A 27,958-nucleotide genomic window follows, 5' to 3' on the forward strand; every position below is an offset into this window, starting at 1 on the left:
TGAAGGAAGGAACCCTCTGACCCCACCCCACATCCTTTACTGTCTGATGTGCTATAAGATTAGAGACCTCCAGCCTTAGCAACATCTGGCAATCAGAGTGCCCACCACACAGCTGCGTCACAGACCAGTTTGATCCATGTCTATTGGGTGGAGAGGAAATTATCCTCCTGACAAAAATATGCACAAGGCCGTGCAGGCCCAGGAAAGGCTGACAAAGGCAAGGTGAGTCATGGTGTTCTAAGCTGAGATCTTTTGCCCATCTCACAGAAGCAGACAGGAAACACCGCCATTGATCAGCTTTATATGGCACCCACTGTATACAACAGACAGACAAAGACAGACAGACAGAGCACACACCACTTCTAAGTTGAACACTGCTCACCATCTAGAAGCACCTTGGATAAGCACGTGAAACACTCTTTGCATAGGAAAGATGTACTTTTTAAAGGAATGAAGAAGTATTTTGGCAAAACAGCTACTTCTCTCTCAGGTCCTGGGTAAAGAGGGACCTCTAAATTCTGAAGCTTCTACATATTGAAAATTATCCCCTTCTCAATGGCAGTATATACAGTAGTAAACCTTCCGAGTCTGTTGTCACAGCCCTCCATATGTATCCTGAATCTACTTTATAGGTGGGCAAACTTAGACTTAGAGACAGAAGGTGGCCCAGAGCAAGGGGACACTGGGGCTGGCTCAAGGTGAGGGGAAGCAGGAGGTATCTCGGCTCAGCCAAAGGCAGGGCCTCTGTCTATCTGGAGGGGGGAGGGAAAAGCCAAAACTCCCTTTTCCTTCCTGTCTGAGGAAGCAGCTGTCAGGAAAGAAAGGCAGGTTCCCCGCTCTTGCTGCCTCAGAGGCCCCTCCGGGTGGCAAAGGCCGGGCAGGCTAGAGCTCCTCCTGAGGCCTCTTCAGTGGTGCCCTGTGCATTTGGGCATTGTGGGCTCACTGCTTCCGTAAGTCTCATTACCTGCACCTGAGCCTAGACCTCAAGTCCTTAATTATTTTAAAAAGGCAGGGCGGGGAGATGGTTTAATAGAATATGAGACACAGAACAATCTTCCCACAGCCTCCCTTTGACTAGGCTGGGGCTTTTAAAGGTCTCCTTCACCCTGTCTCCTGGGGATATTTAAAGGCAGCTTTTGTAAGACTCTATACTGTCTTTTGTGTTTCTCTTGTGTGGTTTTGTCTGTTTAGTTTCTTCTCTGTGAATATATATACACACACATATATAGATATATATATGTATATATCTATATATATATATATATTCTTAAAAAAGCAATAGTCCTTTGGTCCCTAAATTCTAAGGAATGATAAGATTTTGAAAGAAGAAAATCTGGGCTTCCCTTATGGAGAAGCCCTTGGCACCCCCAAGGCCCTCTGCTGGTTCCCCTTGTCGGTCCATCTTCAGCCAGCCCCAGCTGCCCTGCCAGCCTGAGCTCTATGCCACAGGCATAGAGCAACCCACTTGATGAAGACAATCCTTAAAAGTGGCCTGAGCCCGAGGCGCTGGCCTTGGGTCCAATCCACTTCTGTCTGCGGCTGCTCCTTCAAGAAGGGCTGCTTAAGTGCTTCTGTGCTTTTCCTCTCTTTTCTTCTCACTCTTCGGTATCTGTTGTTGGTATTAATTGATAAGGGGGGGGAGGCAAAAATCAGTCTGGAGGGTGAGATAAGAGCAGCTTGCCCCATCAGCTACATCTTAGGTAAGTACCTGGGCTTCTCTTCTAGAGGAGTGGAGCTGCAGCAGAGCCAAGGCTGCAGCCTGATCCACTGAAGCCAGACCCTGGGTCCTGGCAGATGACCCCAGCCTAGCACCCACCCCAAAGGACTCCCTGGGGTAGCTCAAGTGAGGCAGGGCCATGGGGACCTTCTGAGATAGTCAGTCTCTAAAAGTCACAGGCAGTTGGCCCTGCCAAAAACCTAACAGAGCCTGTCATCTCCCTCTCCATCACCCACCAGGCCCTGCAGGTCCTGCTCCCTCAGCGTACTCGCTTCTCTCCTCATCTCTATGTTAACTGCCATTTCCCCATCCCTTACATTATGTTCCTTCTTTGCCTAAACTCCTCATGGTTCTCTACCATCTTCTCCACCAGTATAAAGTCCAACTCGGCCTTCAAGGCCCTTCACAGGCTGGCCCAAACCTACTTTCCTAGTCTTATTCTCCACCCCCCTGCCCTGTCCCAACATGAACTCTCTACTCCCGTGCCCCTCTCTGGCTATCTCTGGAGCAGAAGTAACTGGTTGATCTTGCTGTTAATTGTCTCTCTCAGACTATGGGAACAGGAATGTTGTCTAATTTATCTCAGTCATTGGATTGAAGGAAAAACACAAAGTCTCCAACTAAGGATTCCTCCTAACTGCTGGCTCTTCTCTCCCAGACTTTTTCAGAGATGGGTACCCCAACATCCCAAAGAGAACATCAAAGCTGAGAGGGTTTCCATCACTCAGGCCCCATCTGCCAAGGGTCCACCAGGACTCACCTTTCTGTGGCTGGTCAGTGAGAGCAGATTAGTAAGGCCTGTTGGCATCCTTGGGCCTCTTTAGCTGGACCTTGAGCCTCTTCATGCCAATTTGAAAGCCATTCATGGCTTGAATAGCTGTCTGGGCACTGGTTGGATTGTCAAAGCTAACAAACCCTGGGGATGTGGGCACAGGGGTTAGCTGGGAACTGCCTCCTTTGTCTCTGGCCAGCCCCATCTTCTCTCTGCCCTCGGAACAGTTCCATCAAACATATACCTCACTGTTTGCACATATATGTACACATACTTATACTTACATGGGCAAACGGCCTGAATTTCATGCAAATGTGATTCTTGGAAGGACAGGAAGCAATTCCCTTAGTTAGGGTGTTTCCCTGTCTTTTCCTAGCATGGGTGGACTCTCTCCCTCCACAGCTCCCACTCTGGTCCTCTGAACTGCAGTTGGAGTTAGAAGGGATCCCTGGGTCCCAGACCCAGACACCTCCTGTCCTGGCTAGACCCTAAAGCCTGAACTTATCAAACATCTTTCAGATACCTGACCTTCCCAGATAAACCTGAACTAGACTTGTTCCTGGTCTGGGCTTAGCCTCATCACTGGTCTGTGACCCTGCTTTGTACAATAGGCTCAGCCTTTGGGAATCATTGACTTATGTGGGAACAATCTTAGACTCTGTGAGAAATCTCATAGTTGCGAGTGGGAGAGGCCCAGGGATGGGGCTCAGCTTACCAAAACACTTGCTCTGGTTGGTGGCTCGATCCACAAAAACTTTGGCAGAGACGACAGCCCCAAAGGGCAGAAATGTCTGTATGAGTTCTGCATCACCAAACTCCTGAGGCAGGTGATAGATGAAGAGGTTACAGCCTTCCGGGCCTGCAGGAACAGTAGTAGGTTGGTCCAGGGGAGGGACTCTGAGTCCAGTCCCACCGGGCTCTGATACCCAGCCCCATCCCTCACCTTCTCTTTGCTGCTGGGGCAGGGCTGAAGGCTGCTGGGGAAAAGCTGTGCTCATTGGGGCGTAGGCCGATGGATAGGCTGCTGGAGACAGAGGTGGGAGTGGGCAGTGAACTCCAGGAGCCATCTCCCAAGCACGGCACCATTTACCTGGCCACCTTTGACCAATTCAGCCCAGTCCACACTAACCCTTACCCTTAGACAGGTCGTTCAGGGGTCAGGTTTGAGAGGGTAGACTCCTCAAAAGAGAGCATGCCCCACATTTCCCTACTCCTTTCTGGGACCCTTCAAACCGCCCCCTCCACCCAGGCTGCGTGGAGCCCAGTGAAACCTGCGTAGTGGTGCATCCCAGCGTAGGCCTGCTGCAGGGGGTCAGACACGCCGGGGCTCTGGGCTGGGGAGAGACGTGCAAAGCCACAGTGAAGGCAGGCTGGCGGGCAGGGTTGAGTGAAAAGCAGCAGGGAAGGAGAGAAATCCCTTCTTAGGGAGTCCACCCCGCCCTCCTCCCCGCTCCCTCTCCATTTCGGGGAGATTTTGGTGGAGTTGGGGGACCCACCTGGGTAAGCGGAGAGCCCGTTATTGTAGAGAGTGTCAGAGACTGGCTGCCCGTTGGTCTGGGGGGTCAGGGGGCTGAATCCATTGACTCCGATGGGCCCTGGGAGACCTGGGAGTGTGTTGGGGCCGCTGCCTGGAGGGGAGTTGGCTGCAGATGGCGGAGGAGGTCGCAGAGTCAGGCCACCGCCACCCACATGCCCCTCCCCACAGGGGCCCTGCCCCCGGTTCTCAGTACCTGCTGCTGGTAGCAGCGGCGTGGCAACCAGGCTGAAGGCCGCCACGTGCTGCATCTGTGCGGCCACCGCGGCCACCTGGCCTAGACCCGGGCCCTGTGCTGCCGCCAGCAGGGCCGCCTGGTGCTGCAAGATCTTTGGGAGGGAAGAAAGAAGGATGTGGATGGCCCAGCGGCGAACCGCTGCCCCAGCTTCCGACCTCGCGCCTCGCCCCACCCACCAGTCCGCCAAAGGCTCCCCCCACACCTACCGCTGTGGTGTATGCACCACAGGCCCCGAGCGGCAACGGCGCGGGGTGGAAGGCGCCCAGCTGGCCTGCCATCTGCTGCATCCGACGCAGCGCGCGCTCTCGGTCCGTGTCCGCCAGCTTGACTACGAGGCTGGATGAGGCGCCCTGGGTAGGGCAGGGGAGGCCGCGGTGGCCGGTCCAGACCCCAGCCTTGGCCTTGGGCCGAGTGCCTCGCGCATCAGGCCCTTTCCTGGGGCACTGATCGCCTGTGGAGAGGAGGAGCCCGTCCCCACCCCACCGGCCTCACCCTAGGCCCGAGCCCGCCCTCACCGCCATGGTCCGGCTGCCGTGCAGACTCTGGATGGCCGCCTGAGCTTCCCCCTGACTCCCAAATTTTACAAAGGCACAGCCTGGAGCAAGATAGAGGGATCGGGTCAACGGAGGGGGTGGGTGGGGGGGGAGTCTTGTGGCCCAGAGTAAGGCGGGATCACAAGGAAATCCCAAGATCAGCTTAAGTCACCTTTACTGGTACCATCCGGGCTCCGCAAGACGGTGCACTCTTCAATATGGCCAAAAGGCTGGAACAGGCGTCTGACGTCTTCCTCACCCTGCTGCTTCCCCAGCATCCCCACAAACAGCTTTCGGTCCTCTGGGGACAAATCCAGGAGTGACTTAGGGACCTTAAGTCCTCTCGGACTCCCCAGAGTAGCCAGAGGAACTTAAGAAGGTAGCTCACCACAGTCTAGCTCTGAAGAGCTGTAGGGAGTGAGAAGGTTCTGGGCTACAAGGAGGGGTTTCTTTGTGGGGCAGGATGACCTACAGACAGATCTGGAGGAAAGGAATTCAACCCAGATTTCCATCAGGAAAGCCCGGGTCCTGGGGAAACCGAGGAAGTCTCACTGCTGCTCCTGTGAAAATTGATTTAGTTCATATCTTCGGTTAGATAGAGCCCTGTACTCATATTTTGTATGTTTGATCTTTTTGTCCTTGAAGTTTGAGAAAGGCTGCCTATTTTGGACTATTTCAGCCCTATTAAGTGAAAAGGGCCTCAGAGGAGGCCTTTGGGTCTGGGGAAGAGAAGTACGCCTGTGTGGGTTAGCCTGATGGCCGTGGATAGAATCAATGTCCCTTCCTGCTCAAAATCACAGAGGGTTCTGGATCAAAAAGCAGCACCAGAAGCAATAGTCTCATCATACACCTTCATCCCCAGACTCTGAAATGAGGACTCCCCAACCCCAGCATCAAACTCAACTTGGGTGTCCCAAAAGACCTAAAGAGAGGGGATAGCTTGGGTTCTTGAGTCTCCAGCATTAGCATCTTCCCCACTACACTTGCTGAACTCCTGACCCCATTCCTTACCTCCCACCTCTACCACCTCCTTCCCTCACTGTGCTGCCAGGGCCCTCACTAAGCCTGCTGCCTCCTTTCTGACTCCCCCTGTTCTCCTACCATGATCCCTCTCTAGGGAGAACAAGTTCTGCCTGAACACCTGGATGGCTAACTGAGAACAACTCTGATTCCTCCCTGCTGGACTCCTCTGGGAGTGGCAAAAATGCCAGGAAAGGAACTGTAAGCTGGGCCTGTGTCCCCTGGAGAAAGCTGGAGAGCTGGGGCTGGAGACCAGGGCTTAGCTTCACATCCAGCAAGCCAGGCCTCAGGACTGCTATTTAGGAGCCTGTAGGAGAGGGGTTTAGTCCACAGGGCCTTCTGTCAGAGCCCTGCTCCTTTCTACATCAAGGTAAGTCTCTGAATTCAGTATGGGGCTTTCTCCAGGTGATACAAGCTGAGAGAGAAGAAGTGGGTGAGAATCTGGCTTCAGGCTCCACCTTCAAGGTCCTGGAGCTCAAGAAAACCCATCCCGAACTCCTTTACTCCTTGACAAGCTTGGCTAGGCTAATGGGTGTCCTTGGATCCTGCGTGCAAGGGAGGAAGGCTGGTGAGGATCAAAAAGAAGAATGCACTGCCCAAAGTTAGCAGTGGAGGGAATCTCCAACTAGGCTATGGTGTGGGGTCCAGCCTTGGCTTCCCTGGGTACCCTGAGATGTCTGTCTGTCTCTCTGTCAATGCTGTGTCTGTGTGAAAGACAGGGGCTATGGTTTATGTGGGACAGGGATAGTGTGTTTCAGCAGAATCTGTCCAGCTGATTACTGCCCAGTGACCCTGAAAGAAAAGAGATGTATAATGTACTTGTGTCCAGAATGCTAGAGGAGGTGCTGACCTTCTGTGGTGAGAATACAATCTGGTAGGTGTGCTTCTGCGAGTGTTAGCCACAAAACAGTGCCACTGGAACATATCACTGGCTCCCTACTTTTTTTAAAAAAAGCCATGGAATCCATTTTTCTAACAAAAATATTAGGATGAAGTTCAAAATATAAGAGAAAAGCAAAACCTGCTCTGACTGAAGGCAGAAAAATATGTGTGTGTGCATACACGCTGGAGTTGTTCTCACTTCATCCTCCCCTGGTAACCTCTGGAGGCTCTCTAAGGAAAGTTCTTTGAAAACCTCTGACCTAAAAGAGAAAGAATAGAGTTCCAGAGGGTGTATGAAGAGGGACCTCTGATCTATTCAGGAACCTAAGAAAATAGGAAAGGTCCTTTGTATCTCTTGACCAATATAATGCTTCTGGCTTTGCCTTGACATTGGAGGACAGGTCTCATTTGGTCAGGGAATGAAACTCCAGAAGACTGTGCCACTGTTCTGAGCTGGGACACTTAAGTATGTTCATGTGGCTGCCAAAGGCCCAAAGGAACTGGAGAAAATCCTAGGGCCTCCAGAGTCCTAAGATTAAAGGGGCTTAATGATGCCCTAATTTATACTGCACCTGTGTCATTGGGAAGGGTCCACAAGATGGTAATGGTACCTAGGTAAGATGTCATGCCACATGGAACAGCATTCCAGTAGCCATAGGTAGGAAAAGAGATGTCAAGGCTAAGGTAGAGCCCCCAGGATGGGAGAAAAGGGTTATGTAGACAGTAGTCTGATCCTTCATCTGCTCTTCTTCTTGTTGATCTTTTCTGAGGATGGTTGTTAGTTCAAGGTGATGTCATAGGTCATGAAATTCTATGATCCTTCTTTTCCAGCGAGAGTCTCCCAAGTTACAGATTTTCATTTTCTTTTTTTAAAAAGATTTTATTTATTTATTTTTAGAGAGATGGGAAGGGAGAGAAACATCAATGGGCCTCTCACATGCCCCAACCAGAGACCCAGCCCACAACCCAGGCATGTGTCCCAACCAGGAATCAAACCAGTGCACCTTTTAGTTTGTGAGACAATGCCCAACCCACTGAGCCACACCAGTCAGGGTTAAATTTTCACTTTCATTACAACACATGGACACTATGGTTCTGGGCTACTGGCTGCATGGAATTTGAAATTAAAATGAGGCTAGGCTCTGTGCTGCCTGTTTTCCAGGTATCACCTTGAATCCTGGTATCCTCTTTGCCATTTTTTTAGGGACCCTAACGGTATTTGATAGGAGGATGATCTAGGTCACAGTGCCTTAGGTGATTCTGAAATGGTGGGATACATGTCTTAAGAGAACTGGTGAAAGAGAAATACAGTCCAGACCTCTGAAAATAGCCCCCAAATCCACAATCCTCAATGTCCCCAGAGAGACATGATGATGTGATTTAGCCCAGATAATTCAATTTTCTCCAGGTCCTACTGTACCAGTATGGTAAAAAAGAGGAGTATGTAAGAGATAGGTCAGAAATGTTTGAATAAAAATATTCCGTGGGTGGTGGGTGGGTCCCTAGAAAGATGGGAATATCAAACAGCGAGGCTCAACCTTCCTGAAGTGGGAGGAATTGAAAGATAGCATCAGTGTGGAATTGAGACGTAGTTGGGAAGACACACGATTGAATGGCATAACTGCATTTTCCTGTTGGCAACCAATGTATACTCCTTGCTCTTCTACCAAATGCTTTTTGAACCCAAACCAAGTTGTTTGGGCCCAAGAAGCCCATCTCCATGAAGCTGCCTTGTGTAGCTGGTCAAGGATTCTAATACAGCAAATGATGGTGTTGAGACCCCAGAGTCAGTCCACTCCATCTTCTTCAGATGTTATGCAAGAAAAAAGGTCCTGCCTCAAGTTGGCCCAGAGGAATTCCTGAGTGCTGGCTGCTAGGTCCCTCGCACCCACTCATCTCCATGTTGGTGGATCAAAGACCTAAACATAAGCACCAAAACTATAAAACCCTTAGAAGTAAACATAGTGGAAAAGCTTCAAGACCTTTCATTTGGCAACGGTTTCTTGGGTATGGCACCAAAAGCATAGGCAATGAAAGTAAAAATAAATCAGTTGGACAACATCAAAATTTAAAAAAAATTGTGCATCAAAGGACAAAATTAGAGTGGAAAGGCAATCTACAAAATAGGAGAAAATATTTGCAACTCATATATTTGATAAGGGTTTTACATTCAGAATATACAGAAAGCTCCTACAACTCAGTGACAACAATAAACCAAATAATCTGATTTTAAAATGAACAAAAGACTTAAATAGACATTTCTGCAAAGAAGATATACAAATGGCCAAGAAACATATAAAAAGATGCTCAACAACACTAATTATTAAGGAAATGCAAATCAAAACCATAATGACCTAGCATCTCACACCCATTGGGATGACTGCTAAAAAAAACAACCAAACAAAAATAACTAGTGTTTTTGGGAAGGATGTAGAGAAATTGAAACACTTCTGCACTGTTCATGGGAATGTAAAATGATATAGCCACTGCAGAAACCAGTATGATGGTTCCTCAAAACAAAAAAAGAATTATGTGATCTAGCAATACAAGTTCTGAGTATATATCCAAAAGAATTGAAAACAGGGTCTCAAAGAGATATTTGTGCATTTATGTTCACAGTAGCATTATCCAAAATAGGAAGTAACCCTAATATATTGGGTTGATACAACCCAAACCAATACATAAACAAAATGTGGTGCATACATACAATGGAATATTATTCGGCCTTTTAAAAGAAGGAAATTCTGACACATGTAACAACACAAGTAAACCTTGAGGACATTATAAGTGAAATAACCCAGTCACAAAGATAAATACTGCACGATTCCACTTACATAAGGTGTCCAGAGTAGTCAAACTAATAAAAACTGAAAGTGGAAGGAAGGGTATCAGGGGACTGAGGGAGGATGAATAGGTTACTATTTGATGGATACAAAGTTTGTTTTGTAAGATGAAAAAGTTTTGGAGATTGGTTGCACACAATGTTAACATAGTTAATGTTACTAAACTGTAAACTTAAAAATGGTAAAGAGAGTAAGGTTTGTTGTCTCTATTTTACCACATTTTTTTAAAGTAAGGTAAAACAGGGCTTTAAGTGTAGCTGAAAATAGGGACTTAGACCAAGAAAGAACTGTGATCATCCTAATCCAGGAGAGACAGGAGGTAAGAAAGGTAAATCCAGCATAGCTTCTAGGTTCCCTTTAAAGAGAAGAACCTCAGCCTCCCAAGATGCCTTTTACTTTTGCAGGCTGCATACTTGTATCTGAAGGGCTTATAAGAGGTTCAGCCATACCTATGACCTAAAAGTGTTTAAACGATCAGCTTTGAGTGATCTGCTCTGAATCAAGCTAAAGCAAAGCACTTTTTTCATGTTAGTTTTTGTTAAATCCTCACTCAAGAATATGTTTTTATTGATTTGAGAGAGAGTGTGTGTGTGTGTGTGTGTGTGCAGCGCATGCGCATGCGCGAGAGAGAGAGAGAGAGAGAGAGAGAGAGAGAGAGAGATGAAAGAAAAACATCGATTCCCACCTGAATGCACCCTCACCAGGGATCGAACCCACAACCTAGGTATGTGCTTTGACAAGGAATAGAATTGGCAACCTTTTGGTGTACAAGTTGATGCTCCAACCAACTGAGCCACCTGACAGGGGCAGGAAAGCTCTTCTTTTTACCTTTGGAGGTAGAATGCATTTCAGGAAAAGAAACATTAACTTGAGTAAAGTCTTAGGCAGTACTGTGAAACTCATTCAGTTGGGTCTTAGTCAAAAGAATGCTTTTTTAAGAAAAGAATTAAATAAGTATAAGGGTGTAAGACAGATATGAATATCAACTTACTGACAGAACAGTTGCTGCTAAGGTCTATATTTGATTTCCATAAGAGGACATGACCCACTATTATGATATTCTAAAAATTCTAGCTCAAAATTTAACTTAAACTCAAAGTTTACTTGTTAAAGACTGAAAAAAAATAAAATCTTAGAAGAAAAAATTTGGAAAAGATAGCTCACTTAGTTAGATAATAATATGTATTTATTACTCAAAATCCAAGCTGATATTTAAACAAGCCCTTGTGAGTACAGGCAGAAATTATGTAAACAATTACAGGATAGTGATAGGAGAGTTGATACAAAAACAGATATGAGATTTTGAGTTAAATCAAATTTCAAGATTAAAAAGCCTTACCTCAGAAAATGTTTAAAATCTTAGTTAAAAAATAAAGTGAAAAGAGTGCATGGATTGATTACTTAACCTATTTCTGTACCTTAAGAATTTTGGAAACAAAAATATTTGCTAAGTGAAAAAATACAGCAAAATTGGGGAACGGAACAAGCAGGGTAGTCACCATTGTGATTTATGACTTCATTGATTTAATGCTACGAAACTTGAAAGAGAGCAAAGAATATACAGGAGTTTGATGATTTTGAAAATTTTGCTTTAGGACTAAAAAAGCTTTTCTTATAAAATTGGTACTTATAATTTAACTCATTTTTTTTAGTGCTTCCATAGTAGAAATACTGTCAGTTAGGAAAAGTCAACCAGTCTCTATGCTGAAGAGCAAATAAAATAGACCTATTTAGTTACTATTTGAGAGATTTGGGGATCTCTAACTCTGACCTTGTACAATTTGAGGTTAATATTTTGAAATATATAACCCTTGAATTTTTATGCAGGCCAACATTTTAACGTTTACATTCAAGTAAATCCAAATACCAAGGGAAAAGTTTTTGGCATTATGCATGTTTACTGTAGAAATGGGTGCTGTTAGTATATTAGGAGATAATTTTATTTAGGAAAATTAGATGCATTACTTTAAAGAATATACTGCTCCATGCCCCAGGATGTAATATGTAAGCATGGAGTTTGGAGTATATGAACAGCATGAATTTGGCTGCAGAATTTATTGGAAACTGGGTGGGATACATTAAAAGGCTGCTACAGTATAGTCCATGAGGACCTGGATGACCATCTGGCACTCCAAGTGCCACCAAGACTGCCTGGGTAACTGTGGAAGAAGAGGACCCAGCACCTTTTATCAGGCAAATCCTGTTGTGTTGCTACTATTATTGCATTGTAAGCATGGAATGCACATGTTACCGATGACTTCTAAAAGTAATGCAATTACAATGTGCTTGAAATACAGGTTATTTCAACCACAAACTTCACGTCTATTCATTAAAAATAAGAGAAACACTACTCTGTTGAATTGGCATCAAAATTCAAGAGACAGAATGTTAAAGTAACCATTTTTGTTTAAAGCTTATATGTGTGTACAATAGAATACTCCTGTGTGGCAAATGGAAGAAAATTGGAAGCCTTTGAGTCAAAGAAGCAAACCTGATAGGTTTGGCTAGACACTCATAGTGCTGGTCCACTTGAAAAATTGAGTTAGTTGCCAACATTTAATATAATTAAAATGTAAACTTTTATTAAATCATGACAATCTTGCCCATTTAGGGTTACTTACTTGGCTCCTGTAACATTTGAGTTGGGTTACTTACTTGGCTCCTGTAACATTTTCTTCCTGTTTTACAGGAAGAAAACCCTAATAATCTCTTCTAGAAGAAAATAGTGGAATTTTGGAAGATTATATTTGCCTTGATACCCTTTGGATTATGTCTGTTTTAATACTAGTATTCTTATCAGATATAGAAATCATTATTATTCAATTGCAAAGTAAGGGATTTAATTTCAGGAATATTAAAAAGTATGTAGGTGCACAGGCTCCAATATATCAGGACAGCTGTGACCACTAACCTTGAAGATTTATAGAATGTTTGGAATCAGAGAGATAAGACTTGAATGGGAAAAGATGTCCCACACTGGTGTGAAACGTCATATTTCAAAAGCAAAATCCAATACCATTTTAAAAGTTGGGTTTGTAAAGCATTAATTTGTGTTAAAATTCAGCAGACAACTGAACTCACTTTAGAAGACATATATGATAACATTGGAGAAAAGGAACACATTTTGATTAGTAACAATATTATCTAACACAGATCAGTTAGTAGTAAAATATTTAAAAACTGTAAAGACCCAAGACTTAGTACATATGCCTCCCCTCTCTTAAATATGTAGCAGGGAACATTTGGAGACTCAAAGTGGGAGCAGAAAGGAATCGACAGATTTTGGTATTTGAACCTGCAAGAAGAATTATCCATGGATGCATTTGAAGTATATGCTCCTTGAGACCCATCACTTGTCAAGAAATACCTGTGTAACACGTAACCACTGAAATTATGAATTCTACTGCCAGGCAAACCTCTTTTCATCCAGATGTGCTTTTCTTGCTCTCTTGAGCTGCTTTGAATATAAACAGGTATTGAGATGGGGTACCACATGCACAGACTTTGTCAATGATGTGACACCTGAAAAACCTGATCAAAAAGGAAGAAAAATGATCAAAAAAGGAAGAAAAACTCAGGCTTATGCCAGTAGTTGGGACCGGTGACCAGGACACATGTGCCAGACAAGCAGAAGCATTATCGACATAGAGGCTTCCTTTGTGAATCTGCCCTCCCTTTGGATAAGTTGTGTTAGACTCCAAACAACAGGAGAGCCCCCAGCACTGTGGACATAGTTTCTGAACCAGATTCTAAGTTGCATCATGTTCTTTTGAGCTCTGTACATGCTATTCTCTTTGCCTGAAATACTTGTCCCCCCTCCTTTTTCTATTGACTACTTCTTGTTCATCCTCAAGATTTATCTTAAATATCCTCGAGAATATTTATCTTAAATATTTCTTCTTCTGGGAGTCCACCTTGATCTCCCAGACTAAGCTAGTAACCCTTTGTTTGTGTCCCCAGGACTTCAAAAGCATTGATCACATTGAATTGCAACCCCTTGTTTACTTGTCTGTATCCTCTCATCACTCCAGACCTCTGTGAGGCCAAGTGCCAGGTCTGCCTTGCTCACATCTGTATTTTTAATGTGGTGTACATTACTCAGAAGATGTTGGTTGGATGGTTGAATAAACTGAATCCCAATCTGTCTGCTTCTTAGCTCACTCAGGTACTCTCAGGTAGCCTCTTGGCTATTGTGACTATCTAATGTTTGTGGGCAGGGCATAGAAGATGGCCAAAAATGGCCTTGATGCCTAACAGAGATTCGAGCAGAAATTCTTGGGACAAGTGAACCAGGGGTTTGGTAGGCAGCCTGGAACTTCTCAAGCACCTTTCTGAAAAGACTGAGACAAGAAAGGAGGATATATGTGTGGAGAGAAGGGAGGAAGCTTGGAAATATCTCTTCAAGGCAAAGAAGGTATGATAACATCTTGACAGAAAACTGAGAATGAAGATGAGAGGTCAGATAATCTCAAAGGATGAAAGAAAGATTTCTTGGAAGAACTAACTCACAATGGAACCATGGAGCTACCAGGGCTCCTTGTACTGAACATGAAGTCTGAGAGGCTGTGCAGAATTACTAGGGGTCAATGAATGTTTGTCAGTTGGATTCCATTCTCTCCCTGACCTTGGGCAGCTTCTTTCACCTGACAAAGCCATGGCTGATCTTGGGTAAGGTAGGCAGAGTCTATCTAAGGGAGAGTCAGCAGATATTAGGGAGGGCTACAGGCAAGTGTAAGGCCCAAGGGCGAGAAAGACACCAAGAACTGACACCAGATGCTAGCATTGCTTTTCTAACATGGAAGCTAGCCAGAATGAAGCTGGTTGTCAAAAAACACAGGCTCTCAACCCCTCCTGTCCTTAAGAAGCATTGGTCATTGTGCACCAGAAAACAGTGCAGCTAAAAAACTTTCAAATTCATTCCATGATCTTTAGCATCAACTCAAATTCCTTAATATGGATACAAAGTCTGTTATACAAGTCTCATCTTTGACCATGAATAGCCAGGCAATTGCAATGAAGGAATGAGTGGCCCCAACCTGGAGTGAACAAGGTTCTCTGCAATCAGAAGAATCTGGAAAAGAATAACTCCAGCCTTTTTCTTCAAACAATGAAGGACATGGGAAAACAGAAATGAATTCTCTCCATGGGCAAGGTAACAAGAGCTCCCTTCCTCTATCTCCAGCATCTGCTTAGGCTTTTCCTGCCTCTTTTGGGTCTAGGGACCTTGGGACCTCATCCCTTCTTAGTCTGAGCTACTATGGCTTAGCTGTTTCTGGTACTGAGTAACTCTGGACCCCACTTCTAGACCCCTGACCAAAGGAGGTTCTAGTAATAAACCATGAATAGGACTGACTCCAGGAGTGCACCCACCATCCCCTACATGGGTGATGATACCCTGAAGTTTGTCAGGCAGGGAAGTTACCTCCTCGGCCCTCACTGGCAGCCGGCTTCACTTGGATTGGACGATTCATCTGAAAGACATCGGACCAATACACCCAGTCAGCATGACTGCCTGGCCCTCAGGCCTCTGACTTCTCCATCCTTGGACCGCTCAAGATCTAAGCCCTGGCCCCTTTGAATCTGCACTCCACCCCTCTCATGCTGGGCTTATAGATTTTCACAAAGATTCCTTCCTTAAACACAGGAATTTAGAAGGTGCTGAAGCCTAAAAGATGGGTGATAGAAAGCTCAGTGGCAAGCACAAGACACTCTGGAGGCTACAGAGATTCTCTTGCCTTGGGCAGGGACCACATGAAGCCTGTCCCTCTGGCTCCTGGACTTCCTTAAGGGCTTTGAGTGGGAGAGTAGAATTTATATTGCAGATTCGTAGTTTGTGCTCAAATAGGATATAATTCTATGTGTTATTTAAATTAAACAATCTGGGAATCAGACTCAGGGCTATCTATCCCCAACTCTGCCATTTAATGGTTGTATGACCTCCATTAAGCCACCCTCTCTGATTCAACTTGTAGTATGGGGGAAACCTTCCCCAGCTCTGTGTCTCCATAGTTTCCAACCCACAGTCCCCTCCCTGGCTCCCCTTCTCCTGGGGATGTTGGAGTTCTCCAGGCCATCATCCTCTGCCCCGCTCATTCTGCTACTCTCATTCTTCCTAGACAATCTCATGTACACCCACAGCCTCAGCTACTGTCCCCACAGGGATGACTCAGGGCTCTGCACATCCAGCCCACCTCCCTTTTGAGCTTAAGACCCATGTGTACAGCTTCTTGGTGGATGTCCCCACTAGAAAGTTCCATTAGCACCTTCCATTTGACACACCCAAACCGGAGTTCATCTTTTTGCCCAAACCTGATTCTTCTAGTCATCCAAGCTATAAACCTAAAAAATCGCTTGATTCCTTCCTCTATCCCCTCCTCCACCAACTAATTTACCTTCTAATTCAGGGATTCCCTAATCAGTGGTGGATAAGAACCATCTGGGGACCATACGACACTCTCAAACTGGAGGTCTTGTGTAATTTGTAAAAGCTCCTAGGTGATGTAAACATACAGGGTGGAGCAAAAGTGGGTTTACAGTTGAGAGTATGTAAAGCACAGAGTTTATTCTTATATTCTTATTTATTAATTATTTCATTACTTATTTGTGTTACAACTGTAAACCTACTTTTGCCCCACTCTGCACACCCCACACATCTCCATCCCCCAACCACCTGAGAGAATTCATGATTGAATCCCCATCTCACCTTCCTCTCATGGGTATTGTGGGGATCACATGAGATAGTGGGGATGCAAAAGGTCTTTGTAAACTGCTAAGGGCTGGGTGCGTAGGATGTGAGGAGTTATTGTTCGGGGCAGAGCTGAGTGCCAGGAGGAAAGAACAGAGGCCTTTCTGGTCATGGATAAGGGGTGCTGATGCCCATCTGGCCTGAGAAGGTGATGATCTGACCTCCTCCCCTTAGGAAATGCACTGTTTCTGCATCAATCAGGGTTCACTCCATCCTCTACCAATGTGGTCGTTGCCGAGACAACAGGCAGCTTCTTGTTACCATAGGCACAAGTGCTACCCAGTAACCATGGCAACGCCCTGGCAGTCACAGTTGAGCAATTTCCTTTGGATCAAATTCGGTGCTGAGGAGTGGGAAGGGCTTATTTAAAAAAAAAAAAAGGAAAGGAAAGAAAAACAGGCCAAACCTGAACCAGTGCAATTTCCTTCCCACCCAAGGCTCAGGTTCTTATCTGCTCTGACACACCCACCCACTCGTGGTAGAGTACCCACAGAGTACCAGGCTGTGGGTGGGGGCTGAGACACTGGCAGGACTCAGGCCGAGAGGGGGTGAGAGATCAATCCAAACAGATCAGGGTAAGCTGGACTGGTCTGGATTGGCCTGGACCAGGGACCAGGGACCAGGAGGACAGGACCCCTCCCTAGGCCTGGCTACCTATAATTGTGGAGGAGAGACCAAGAGACAGAGCCATGGAGAGTGGAGAAAAAGGGCAAGATGAAGAGACATGGGAAGACAGAAATGATGAGAAAGAAGAGTAAGAGACAGACCTAGGAAGGGGCAAGGAGAGAGAAATCCTGGTGGAGGTGGGATGAAAACAAGGAGATAATGAGGTCATGGAGGAAAGACAGGGAAGAGAATAGTGGGAGAAAAGGAAAGAGGAGTAGCTTGGGATTGGGGGCAACGAGGGTGAGGGAGACAATCATTATTTTATTAGTTCATAAATAGATCCTGAGAATTTCGCTCTGGAGCCTAGGGTGAAGGGCACATGTGACAGCAATGATTTCCACCACAGCTGCCTCCCTGGCTGGGTTTCTATGAAGACACTGTTTGCCCCCTCCCCCACCCTACCACTCTGTTGGAGAGTGGACATTAGTTAATATGTACATGTCCTACATGAACCTGGCAGAGTCCAGGAGTCAGAGGCTGGGCACCTAGCCTTTCCAGCACTTGGGCATGCTGCTAGCATTTCCTGAACTCTGTGAAGATCCCTCAGCTGAGCCCTTCAGGAGAGACATGGATGATGATGAGAACCCTGTCCTCAAAGTCACAGAAGGGAAGATAATGCCACCATTTGCTGAGAGCCTAGTATGTGCCAGGCCTTTCCTGGGGCACTTTACATACATTGTCTTGAAATTCTTTCCAACTACTCTGCCAGGTAATACCCTTGTCCCCATATTATTTAAAAAAAGAAAGCTGAGGCTGAGGGAAAATAATCACTTGTCAAGGTCACATAGTGGTTAAGTGAATGAATTGGATTTTGCCCCCAGGTCTGTCTAACACTGAAGCTCATGATTTTTTTTTGTGTTGCTTGACTCTGTTCTTAAGTCATGAACACAAGTAATGGGGCACAGAGGGACCAAAGCCTTAGGATGAGTGCAAGGTAATGTGCTCTGGGAAAAGCTGACTCCAGGGGGAAAGATTGACTCAGGGAAAGCTTCATGGAGGAGGCAGACTTGCTGTGGGGGGTCATTTGCGGGACTGGAGTTATTGAACCTTGTGGAGATAATAGAAAAAGAGGTATGGTTGGGAGCTGAGCACACCAGATGCCTTGTCTGAATGAGGAGCAAGGGTTGTGGCAGGCACCTGGCATGGGGGTAGCCAGGGTAGAACAAATTAGTTTTGAGTCAGATAGATGTGGATTTAAATCCTGGCTCCATCACTGGCAACTCTAAGGTTTCTGAGCCTCTGTATTCACTTTAGTAAAAAGGAGAATCAGATCTTGGTATGTGTACCAGATATAATATGGGGTCTTTTTTTTTTTAATGGAAGGATATGAAACAAAGGCAGAGGCAGGTTGTGAAAACCATGACAAAGATTTTGACTTTGTTGTATTTCAAAGGCAATAAGGATCCAGGGAAGAATTTTAAGTAGGAGAATAGTCTTATGAAAGAGCCCAACAACTGTCACCATGCAGAGAAAAGATCGGAAAGGGGAAGATAAGAGGCAGTGACACAGGTAAGGGGTAAAGGTGGCCTGGAGCAGGGCAGAAGGAAATGGACAGATTCAAGATGTGTTTAGGAAGAGTGAACTGGTCTAAAGTTCTAGTGGTTGTGGGGACTGAGGGAGAGGAGGGAATGTTGGCTGATTTACAGATTTATGGCTTAGGTGTTGCGGAATTTGGCAGTTTGGGAGTCTAGAGACCTAGGATAAGTCCACAGGGGAGGAGCCCAAGAGGATGAGGACAGAATTGAGCTCTGGGCCTTCAGTTTCCACTGGAGAGTGGTTAGGGAGGACACCTGGGACTTAGGTATATTCTGTGTATATGAGAAAAAGAGCTGCTTACGTGAGCTACTTGGGCACCCCTACCCTGTGTTGTTCCTGCCACAGCCAGGGGACGGACGTGGGAGTGAGGTGAGGTAATCATCATTCTCCTTTGGAGAAAAGAAGGCATTGTCTCCTTGGCCAAGAACTTGTCATGGGGTCTCAGGTGAGCTCTTGCCTTAGTTGAGCACCTATTTCCTTGAAAGTTTCCTAGGTGGAGTCCAGGCTCATGTCTCCTTTAGAGCCCAGCCCTGGAGGGGAAATCACGACAGGTCAGAGAAGGGAACAACCTACTCTGGGTAGTAAAGTGGAGAGGTTGGAGGCAGCACAGATACACACAAATCCCTGGTCCTTCTGCCTCCATCAACAGAGGAAGGCAAGACCCTGCCCCTTCTCTCTTTGACCTGGATAAAATTCTTGCATTTAAGCTCAGCACTGCCCCCTTCAGACTCTTACATCCTGATGCCAACCCTTCCTTCCACTCAGCACTCATGCCTTCAGCCCCTTCTCCCACCATGGGAAGAGTGTTTATCAGAACCTTTCCAAAGAAGGGACCACTGATGAGTCTAAGAGAGGTGTCATGGGTGCAGAGAAGAGTGAAGCAGATAAAAAGCAAACTTTATTTTCAGCACTTTGTTCTACCTCACCCCTTCTCTAATTCAATCTACTACCAAGTCCCACTGGTTCTAGAATCTATATAGATATCCTCAGGGCCATCATCTTTTCCCCATTCCTGCCCTATTTCCACCTATAGGTCAGCATCATCATTCATCTGCACTCAAGGAACAGTGTTTAAAAGGTCATCCTGCCTCCAGTGTTGCTTCCTCTCCAACCCAACCTTCACACTGTAGCCTGAGTGATCATATCTGCCAATGGTTCCCACTGCAAGCCTCCTAATAAAGCCCAAGATCCCAATACCAAGACTGGAGTTCTGCCTTCCCCATTGCCCAGCATAAACAATACTCTCCATTCACACAGAGCCTTAGCCATCTTTGCCAGACATCTTCCCTGCCAGTTCTCACACTGTCCCCAGAATTCCAGAAGTGCCCTTTGTCTTTTAGGTTTCTAGACCCTCAAACATGATGACATATGATCATGATTGAGCTCTGATATTATGTTCTTCATGAAGCTTCTCTTCCCTCTTCACTCCTGATGCTGCTTTTACACACTCAGATGAAAACCCCACTGAGATGCAATGAATTATTTCTGGGCTGGAAGCTCCTTGAGGGTGAAGGCTCTAACTTGCTCACTGGGTGGCTGCTAGCACATGAATACTTTGGTGTGAGTTACAAAAAATGTGCCCCATCCTCTGGCTTGATGCATTCCTGCACTAATGCTAATGGCTTGGTCAATAGAGTATGGCTGGATTTTAGCCCCTATTTGCCCTTTCCACTCAAGCTGTTTTGTGTAGAGTACAACCTACAAAAGTAAGTGTACTCAGTTATGTCTGTCTCCTTCACAGTGTTTGAAGGGGTGGATGCCCAAGGGAAAGGAGGTTTTAAGAAAGGAGAGAGACAGGTAAGAGGGCACCTTCTGAAGATGGGGCTGAGGTTGGGCTTCACCTTCTTCAGGGTACATTCTGGAGCCTAAAGTGAGGCTGAAAGAAGTGGCTCCAGCTTCATGGGGAAGAGCTGCAGAAGATGGGACAGACCACTGAAATCTGAAAAAAGTCTTGAGTAGGGAGCCAAGCTTTGATAGGTGACAAAAATTAGCAGGGGGCAGATGGAAAGGAACCAAGGGGAGGTCCCAGTCCAGCAGTTTCCATGAAAGTTCCCCTAGGGGTTGAGGCTTTCTCTTTGGAGTTGACCCAACATTTCCCGGACTCACAATGATAGTCCTGCCTGTCTCCTGGAGCCCAGATTGATCTTATTCCCACTTACCCAGCAGATGGTGGCTATGCCCAAGACTCAGTGCTTGCAGAGAGCTGGACACCCACCTCCCTCCATGCTGGTGGGCATGAGGCCAGATGACTAAAGGCCAGATGCTGCTGCCCCTGGCAGGCCCAGAGGAAAGATTGATGGCATGGACATTGCTGGGGCTGGCCAACAGTCATTGATTTTCATTTAGGAGAATTAAATATTAATTTTCACTTTGTTAAACTGGGAAGGGTGAATAAAGCCAATCCTGGCAGTACCAGGGCAAGCCAGGCTATGTAGGAAGACTGCAGATGAAAGGGTGGGAGGGGGCAGATGTAACCCGTCACCAACCCCTTCAGAACTTAAGAGCCCTGTCTGCCACCAGGTTGGCTCAGGTAACAGTGAATGAGTTCTAGAACCAGACTACCTGGCCTCAATGCCCGGATCTTCCCTTTAGTAGCTACATGAACTTGGGCAAGTCACATGTTTTCTATGACTCAGTTTCTTTATCTGTAAATGGGAATAGCAATTACAAAACCTTCTTCGTAGAGGATTAAATGATTTTGAACATGTAAAGTTTTGGAATCCATAAATGTTTCTTCTTATTATTTCTCTTTTATACCTTAGAAATTATCCCAGTGGTCTAGGGCTTAAAACTCCTTATATCAGGTGCCCTCAGCCTCATAGATGCCTTTAGGTGCCTCTAGGTGCCTTTCTCTAGGTGCCTTTTATCTGTGGAGCCCTGTGGTTGGTTGAGGAGGGGTTTTGTTCTCCCAAAGTTCATCTTAATTTTTTTCAGTGCCTTTTGTTTGCTTTCAGGATAAAGTCCAAACTCCTCAGTCTGCCATCCAAAGTTTCCTCTTCAACCACTGCCCTCTGTGAATCTTCTCTCCAGCTTGGTCCATGCTCACATGGACCCTTCCCACACTTCTCACTTCATTGTACATCCATCCTGTTCCTTTTGCCTCTGCACTTTTACCATGTTATTTCCTACAAAAAATGTTACAGTTTGTCTCAGTGACAATTCTAATTTGACCAGCAGAAGTCATTTACTCCCATGGTTGGATGAATAATGACTTCTTCTACTATTAAGGCTGCTGTTGGTATTACTACTACTACAACCACCAGCTAACTATTGATTCACACAGTACTTATTGTTTACCAAGCACTGTGTGGAGCACACTTAATTATTATAACAGTCTACATGTTCAGTTTTACAGATGAGGAAGCTTAGGCTTGGAGAGATAAAGACTTGCTCTGAGTTTCAGAGTTAATGAGCGGTGGGGCCCGATCCACACCCAGATCTGTCTGACTCCAGCACCTGCATGCAGAGGATTGGGAGGGTGATAAGTTGGTGTCACTTGACACTGAATCTTCAAGAGTGAGTTTCAAACTGCTTCAATCACTAGGATTGGTTCTAGGATCTGACACTCCATTTAACAGCTTGATCAGCTCTAGGCAGAGCTCATCCCATTGCTGGACATCTGTGATTCAAAGGGATGACTACCTTATACTGAGCTGAAATTAGTGTGTCTGTCCTTTTTACACACTGATCCTGATCCTGCCCTCTGGGGCCACCCATGGAAAACAAAATTCTTCATTAAGCTCTGAACGTGGTTACCCCCACCTTGAACAGTAATATTTATCGAGATCTTACTTTGTGACAGGCACTTGCTAAGCCTCAGTTAATCCTCATGATAGCATAGTGAGTTAAGTATTAGTATAACCCACTCCTTACAGATGAGAAAATTGAATTTCAAGACTCTAAGTAATGTATCCAGAGTTACAGAATTGGTAAATGGCAGAGCTGGGATTCAAATCCAGGTCTGTGAGACTCAAAAACTAGTACTCCTAATGATTATGTTATGATGCCTCCCCATTAAACCCCCACTAAACCTTATGAGGAAGGTTTTAGCCCCTCCAGTTAAATGTCTCCCATTTCTTCAAGCTATCATTCTATGTATATTTTACGTCCCATTATGGTTTCTTTATCGTAGGCCAATGACCCTCTTAAATCTGAGGCTTACAACTGAATATACTCCTAAGTTTGGCCTGCCCAGGGAATTTCAGTAGTGCTTTTGTTCTAGACATATCACTCCTTGGACAAGAGAAAATGAGGATAGGTAGTATAATTGGTTCTTGGTGAACTTATGCTAGGTTCCTAACAGTCACCACTTTCTTCCTGCCACATGGTCAGTAGATCCCACTTTGCCTTTTGTTCAGTGGTTAGCCTTTAGTCAAGGCCATATTAGGTGCTACTAATCCATAGTGGTCTAGCTGCTTATAGAATCAGCTCTCTCTTAACTTTAGCCAAGTGTTTGAGATGTAGAGGGAAGGCAATCTTGGTGAGTCAAGGCATCCCAAAAAACATTACAGGAAGAGAACCAGAGGGACGTGCCATCAAGGACCCTAGTAATGGAGAAAATGGGATACGAAGGCCAGCAGAGCCCCTAACTTATATCTGCATACATACTCATACCAGTGAAAAATGACACCTGAAGCCATGATTTTAGCCAAGGTGAACAAATTGTATAGCCAAAAACACTGATGCCTCTCCTGAAAGATAGGGAGGAACACTTGGCCCAAGGGCCTCGTGCCCATTTCTTTGAGCCAGATGACTGCATATAATAAAAAACCTGTAGCTGTTAATGGCATAAGTAAACCTTTTTCTTCAAAGATGATTCTGCTGCTAGTTTCTGATTCCAATCCAGCTCCTACATGCTGCTTTACCATGCATGTAGGGCATGTCCCCAGCCTGAGGTGATCCCCACCCCCCAACACTGGTGGACTTACCCCTGGCAGGGTCTTCTGCTCGTGCAGTGCACTCTGGGCCTTGAGAGCAGAGTCCCGGGCGCAGTAGGTGAGGAAGGCACAGCCTGGGGAGGAAGAGGCTGGCTCAGGGAGTTTCCTGAAACTCCTGAGTACCCTTCCTGGAAAGACCCCATTAAGTTGACCAACTCAAGGCCACTGCTACCTTCTCTGAAGGGAGGGGTGCCCATGTTTCAGGCTCTGACTCCTTTTCATTTGCTCTTGGCCTCCTACCTAGGAAACACATGTACTCACACCTAGTCACATGCTCATACAATCCCACATCTCTCCTCACCACTCTAGCCATAAATCCTGTTGGGATTAAACCTTCCCAAGTTGCTTTGTCTACATCATTAACCCCAGCCTTTCCCTTCCTTTTTGGATTTATATTTACAGAATCTCCCAGAATCGGCCTTGATTTCTTCCCAACTTACTTTCAGTGGGAGGAGGCATAAGAGGAGGAAGAGAGTTAGGATCCAAGCCCAGAATCCCCCACAATTTCTTAACATTTTCTTCCTCTACATTTGAAGCTGAGGAATAGGTTAATATGAGTGTTGGAAGATGAGGCTGGTTTAAAGGCTTTCTGCAGGTAGGGACTTCCAGTGACCTCCAGTCCTGTCCAAGGAGCTTGATGGGTCAGCACTTCCAAGGCTTCAAGATAGGGCCTCTTAAAGTGTCATTGTGCCCCAAATCTGACTTCTTTTTTTAAAAAAAGATTTTATTTATTTATTTCTAGAGAGAGGGGATAAGAAAGAGAAAGAGAGGGAGAGAAACATCAATGTGTGGTTGCCTCTCATGCACCCCCTACTGGAGACCTGGCCAACAACCCAGGCATGTCCCCTGGTGGGGAATGGAACTGGGGATCCTTTGGTTCACAGGCTGGCCCTCAATCTACTGAGCCACACCAGCCAAGGCCAAAATCTGACTTCTTTAAAAGAGCCAGTATATATAGGGCAGAGTGGTCTGGATTGAACCAAAGGGGCAGTCCTATATTTCTTTGTTCAGCCACAGAATCTATATCCTGCTATGAAGCACTGAGACAGGGGTCTCTTTCTTTCCAACAGGCATTGAGCACTCCCTCATTCAGAGAATATTTATTGATATTACTTACTCATTTTGGTGGGGTATTATGATGGGCTTGGGGATAAAGTGGCAACAAGATAAACACATTCTCTGCCCTCATGGGGATTATGTAAAGGATCATGAGGGGTATGCAACTGGGTCCCAGGAGGTGAGCAATGTCTCAAAGAGCACATTGAGTTCTCAATAATAAATAGAGTTTAACCAGGTGACAAGGACGGTGATGCTTATTTCAGGCAGAGGGAATAGCACATATGAAGACTCAGTCAAGAATTCAGTGTGTTGGGCCTTGGCTGTTGTAGCTCAGTGGATTGAGTGCAGGCCTGTGAACCAAAGGGTTGCCAGTTTGATTCCCAGTCAGGGCACATGCCTGGGATGTGGGCCAGGTTCCCAGTAGGGAGTGTGCAAGAGGCAAACACACACTGTTGTTTCTCTCCCTCTCTTTCTCCCTCCCATCCCCTCTCTCTAAAAATAAATAAAGTATTTTAAAAATAAAAAGTAAATTTAGAAAAAGAATTCAGTGTGTTGGGGATGGAAGGTTAATATGGTTGGAAATTGGTAATAGGAGCAGAGTAGCCAGTTAGATATGCAGGGATTAGGTCCTCTATAGCTTTGTACACCTCAGTGTGGATTTTGAACTTTTTCCTAAGAGCAGTAGAGAGCCTCTGAAAGGTTTTAAGTAGTATTGCAATATAAGATCTGTTTCTAAAAAGAGTCTTTGAGTATAGGAAGTAGGAAGACTGAATGAAGGAAGAGAAAGTGAATGTGGGAAGGAGCTTGGCACAGTTTTCCAGTTAGACCTCAGTAGACTAGAAAGGCAAATGGGAACATATTCTCCTATTACTTTTATGTGGATGACTCCTTAAGGTGGGTGGATAGCTGCCATCTGTTGAGTGAAAGGGACATTAGAAAAGTTTTGGGAGAAACACTTATTGTATCAATAGGAAAACCTGAAGCTCAGAGAGTGTGTCAGTGTCAGGATAGGGTTGAGGTCTCTTAACTCCTAGATTGAAGTTGTTTTCAAAGCACTGTGGCTGCCTCCCTCTGTACCTAGCCACCAAAGGGAAAATTGAGTCACTCTGGCTTTTGGACATCACTGTTGTTGGGGAGAGGGTAGGGAAGATATTGACTTGGAGATCCTCCCTGGTCATCTTGTAAGGCAACACTGCCTTAGAAAGTGGCAGGCTGGTTTGGAGCTAAATCACCAAACATCTGATTTTGCTTACATATCTGCTCCCATCTTCTGCCACCATGCTATATCAGCTAACACCAGAGCTGGGCAGGGGCTGGAGCCCTCTTTGAAGGGTTCAGGGGTCCAGTTGATGCTAGAGGAGCCTGTGTGGACTACTTGGGATGGGGATGGAAGAATGGAGGGATGGAAAGACAGAGAAGCATGTAAAGATAGAGGAATGAAAAAAAAACAGGAAAAATTGGAACTAATTGGAGGGAGAAGAATAAAGGAAACGAGGGAGGGAGGGCATGAGGAAACAGTTCAGAGACTGATGGTGAAAAGAGTAAGAAAAGTGGGAATTAAAGATATGCTATATACTTCATTTATTGTAAAGATGGCCCAAAGAGATTAGCTTGTATTTACATACTGAAATAAATGTCTAGAAAATGAGAAAACAAATTTCTGTGGATGGAAGAACAGTCGGGTGGTTAGACTACATTAGCAGGAATCTGGGTTGTATAGTCTTGTCCTTTTATGCTCCATTTACTATAACTCCAGGCCAAAGGGTAGAAGATGTACTGCAACCTTATTGGTCCTAGATCTTCTGTGGGCATTTATTTTCCTAAAGCCCCTACATTAGTGTGCCTAGAGACTCCCCCAATACCTCCCTGTTGAAAAGATGTGTCAGCCTGATTACAGCTCTCAGCCCTTAGGAAAAGACCTTTAGCTGTTACCCGGGGCCCACCACTTCTCTCCTAGGAAGATCATGGAGGAGGTAAGCCTGCCCTACTCCCAGCCAAATCCTGAAACTGCATTATGGTGAAGGTAAGGAGAAATAAAGGTGTTTCTCCTCAAATCATTTCCTTCCCCCACCCATGTATGACATATGACTCTGGCTCTCTTACTCCAGCTAGCCTGGACAGACTTTTCTGCATGTAAACAAGCCTCCTCCCTCTCTCTACAGAAAGAAAGGGGTGTGGCTGGACAGGACTATGGTGTCTCTGTCTCTCTAGCAAGGGTAGGGAGAAGATCCCTTTCAGGTTGAAGAGCCTCTTCAACCTGACCCACCCTAAGGCTTTGGTCCACAGGCTCTGGTTGAGGGGTTGCCTGTGAGGCAGTGAAAGTGTGAAGCCATAGGAGGACTGGGGAGGAGCAAAGGTGAGGCATAAGATTGGGGAAATCAGAGGATGAAAGAAATGTGGGTTCAGCTAAGAAGAAACCTTGGAAGAGGGGGCACGAGGTGGTGGAAGTTTTGAGCTGAGGTCAGGGTTCTGAACTCAAATCAAAAGAGGCAGACAATGTTAGGATCTTGGCAGGGGGTAGGAGAGATTTACTGTTAAATCTGGGGGTGGACTTTGGAGCTGAGAGCTTCCTGGGAGGGGAACTGGACCTTGTGAGTTAACTAGGCCTGGGTTCTGAAGAAGGGAGAGTTTGGATCTGTGACATTTTGGGTTGGCAGTCTAAGAGTCGAAAGAAGGCCCCGGAGATTGGCTGGGGTTGGAGGCCAGAATGAGGGGTGCAAGTCCAAGGTATGTATGTGGGTGGTTAGGCCTGAGTGGGTGGCACAAGATGGGGATGTTCAGGAATTATTAGGTCCAGCATTTGGAAAATTGAGGGTGTTAGAGACCTAAAAGGTGGAATAAGATTCCAAATTTCAGGATTTGGGATGTCTGATGGAAGGGATGGGGGGAGGTCCAACTGAAAGGTGGGGACATTGGCATGTAAGAGATGAAGGGTAGGAAGTGAAGGTTAGAGTGCAGAACATGCTAGGGGATCAGAGTGATGATCAGAGGGAGCATGTCAGAGGAAATTCTGGGTTGGGGGCTCTGTGATCTTGAAGGACACTGGGTTGAAGTGAGGCTGGTATTGGACTGGTGTTGGACTGGTAGGGCTAGGATTGGGGTTGCAGTTGAGGCTGGAGTTTGGGCTGAGCTGAGCTCTAATCCGACTGGGGCTGGACAAGGCTGGGCAGAGTCGGGCAAGGCTGGGTAGGGTTGGGCTGGGCTGGGCTAGGTTGACCCCGCGCACCTTTGTGGAGGCCGGTGAGCCGGTCCTTCAGCACCGTCAGTTCGTAGATGCGGCCGAACTCCTCGAACAGCGGCTTGAGGTCCTGCTCGTCCAAGCCCCGCGGGATCTGCCCCACGAAGAGCTTGATGGCGTCGTGGTCCTTCATGGGCACAGCAGGACCTGGGTTTAGCCCGCTCATGCTGACGCTGCTGTCCGCGGTGCTGAAACCCAGGCGCGGGCCAGAGCCGGCGGGCGGCGCAGACCCTCCAGG

General features: G+C 46.0%; 1 protein-coding gene across 1 annotated transcript; it reads right to left on the reverse strand.

Moving 5' to 3' along the window:
* CELF6 (CUGBP Elav-like family member 6) lies at nucleotides 1-27,761 on the reverse strand. Its single transcript, XM_045848593.1, has 12 exons — nucleotides 27,709-27,761; nucleotides 14,962-15,010; nucleotides 4,967-5,095; nucleotides 4,777-4,856; nucleotides 4,468-4,611; nucleotides 4,220-4,352; nucleotides 3,986-4,132; nucleotides 3,761-3,823; nucleotides 3,433-3,513; nucleotides 3,205-3,348; nucleotides 2,478-2,633; nucleotides 1-1,609 (listed from the first exon to the last, which is right to left on the reverse strand). The coding sequence occupies exons 2-11, from the start codon at nucleotides 15,008-15,010 to the stop codon at nucleotides 2,506-2,508; spliced, it is 1,098 nt and encodes a 365-aa protein (XP_045704549.1). The 5' UTR covers nucleotides 27,709-27,761; the 3' UTR covers nucleotides 1-1,609; nucleotides 2,478-2,505.
* Nucleotides 27,762-27,958: the final 197 nt, after the last annotated feature.

This window comes from Phyllostomus hastatus, unplaced genomic scaffold (assembly GCF_019186645.2).
Source record: "Phyllostomus hastatus isolate PE091 unplaced genomic scaffold, TTU_PhHast_1.1 phas_contig_62, whole genome shotgun sequence".
Lineage (NCBI taxonomy): Eukaryota > Metazoa > Chordata > Mammalia > Chiroptera > Phyllostomidae > Phyllostomus > Phyllostomus hastatus.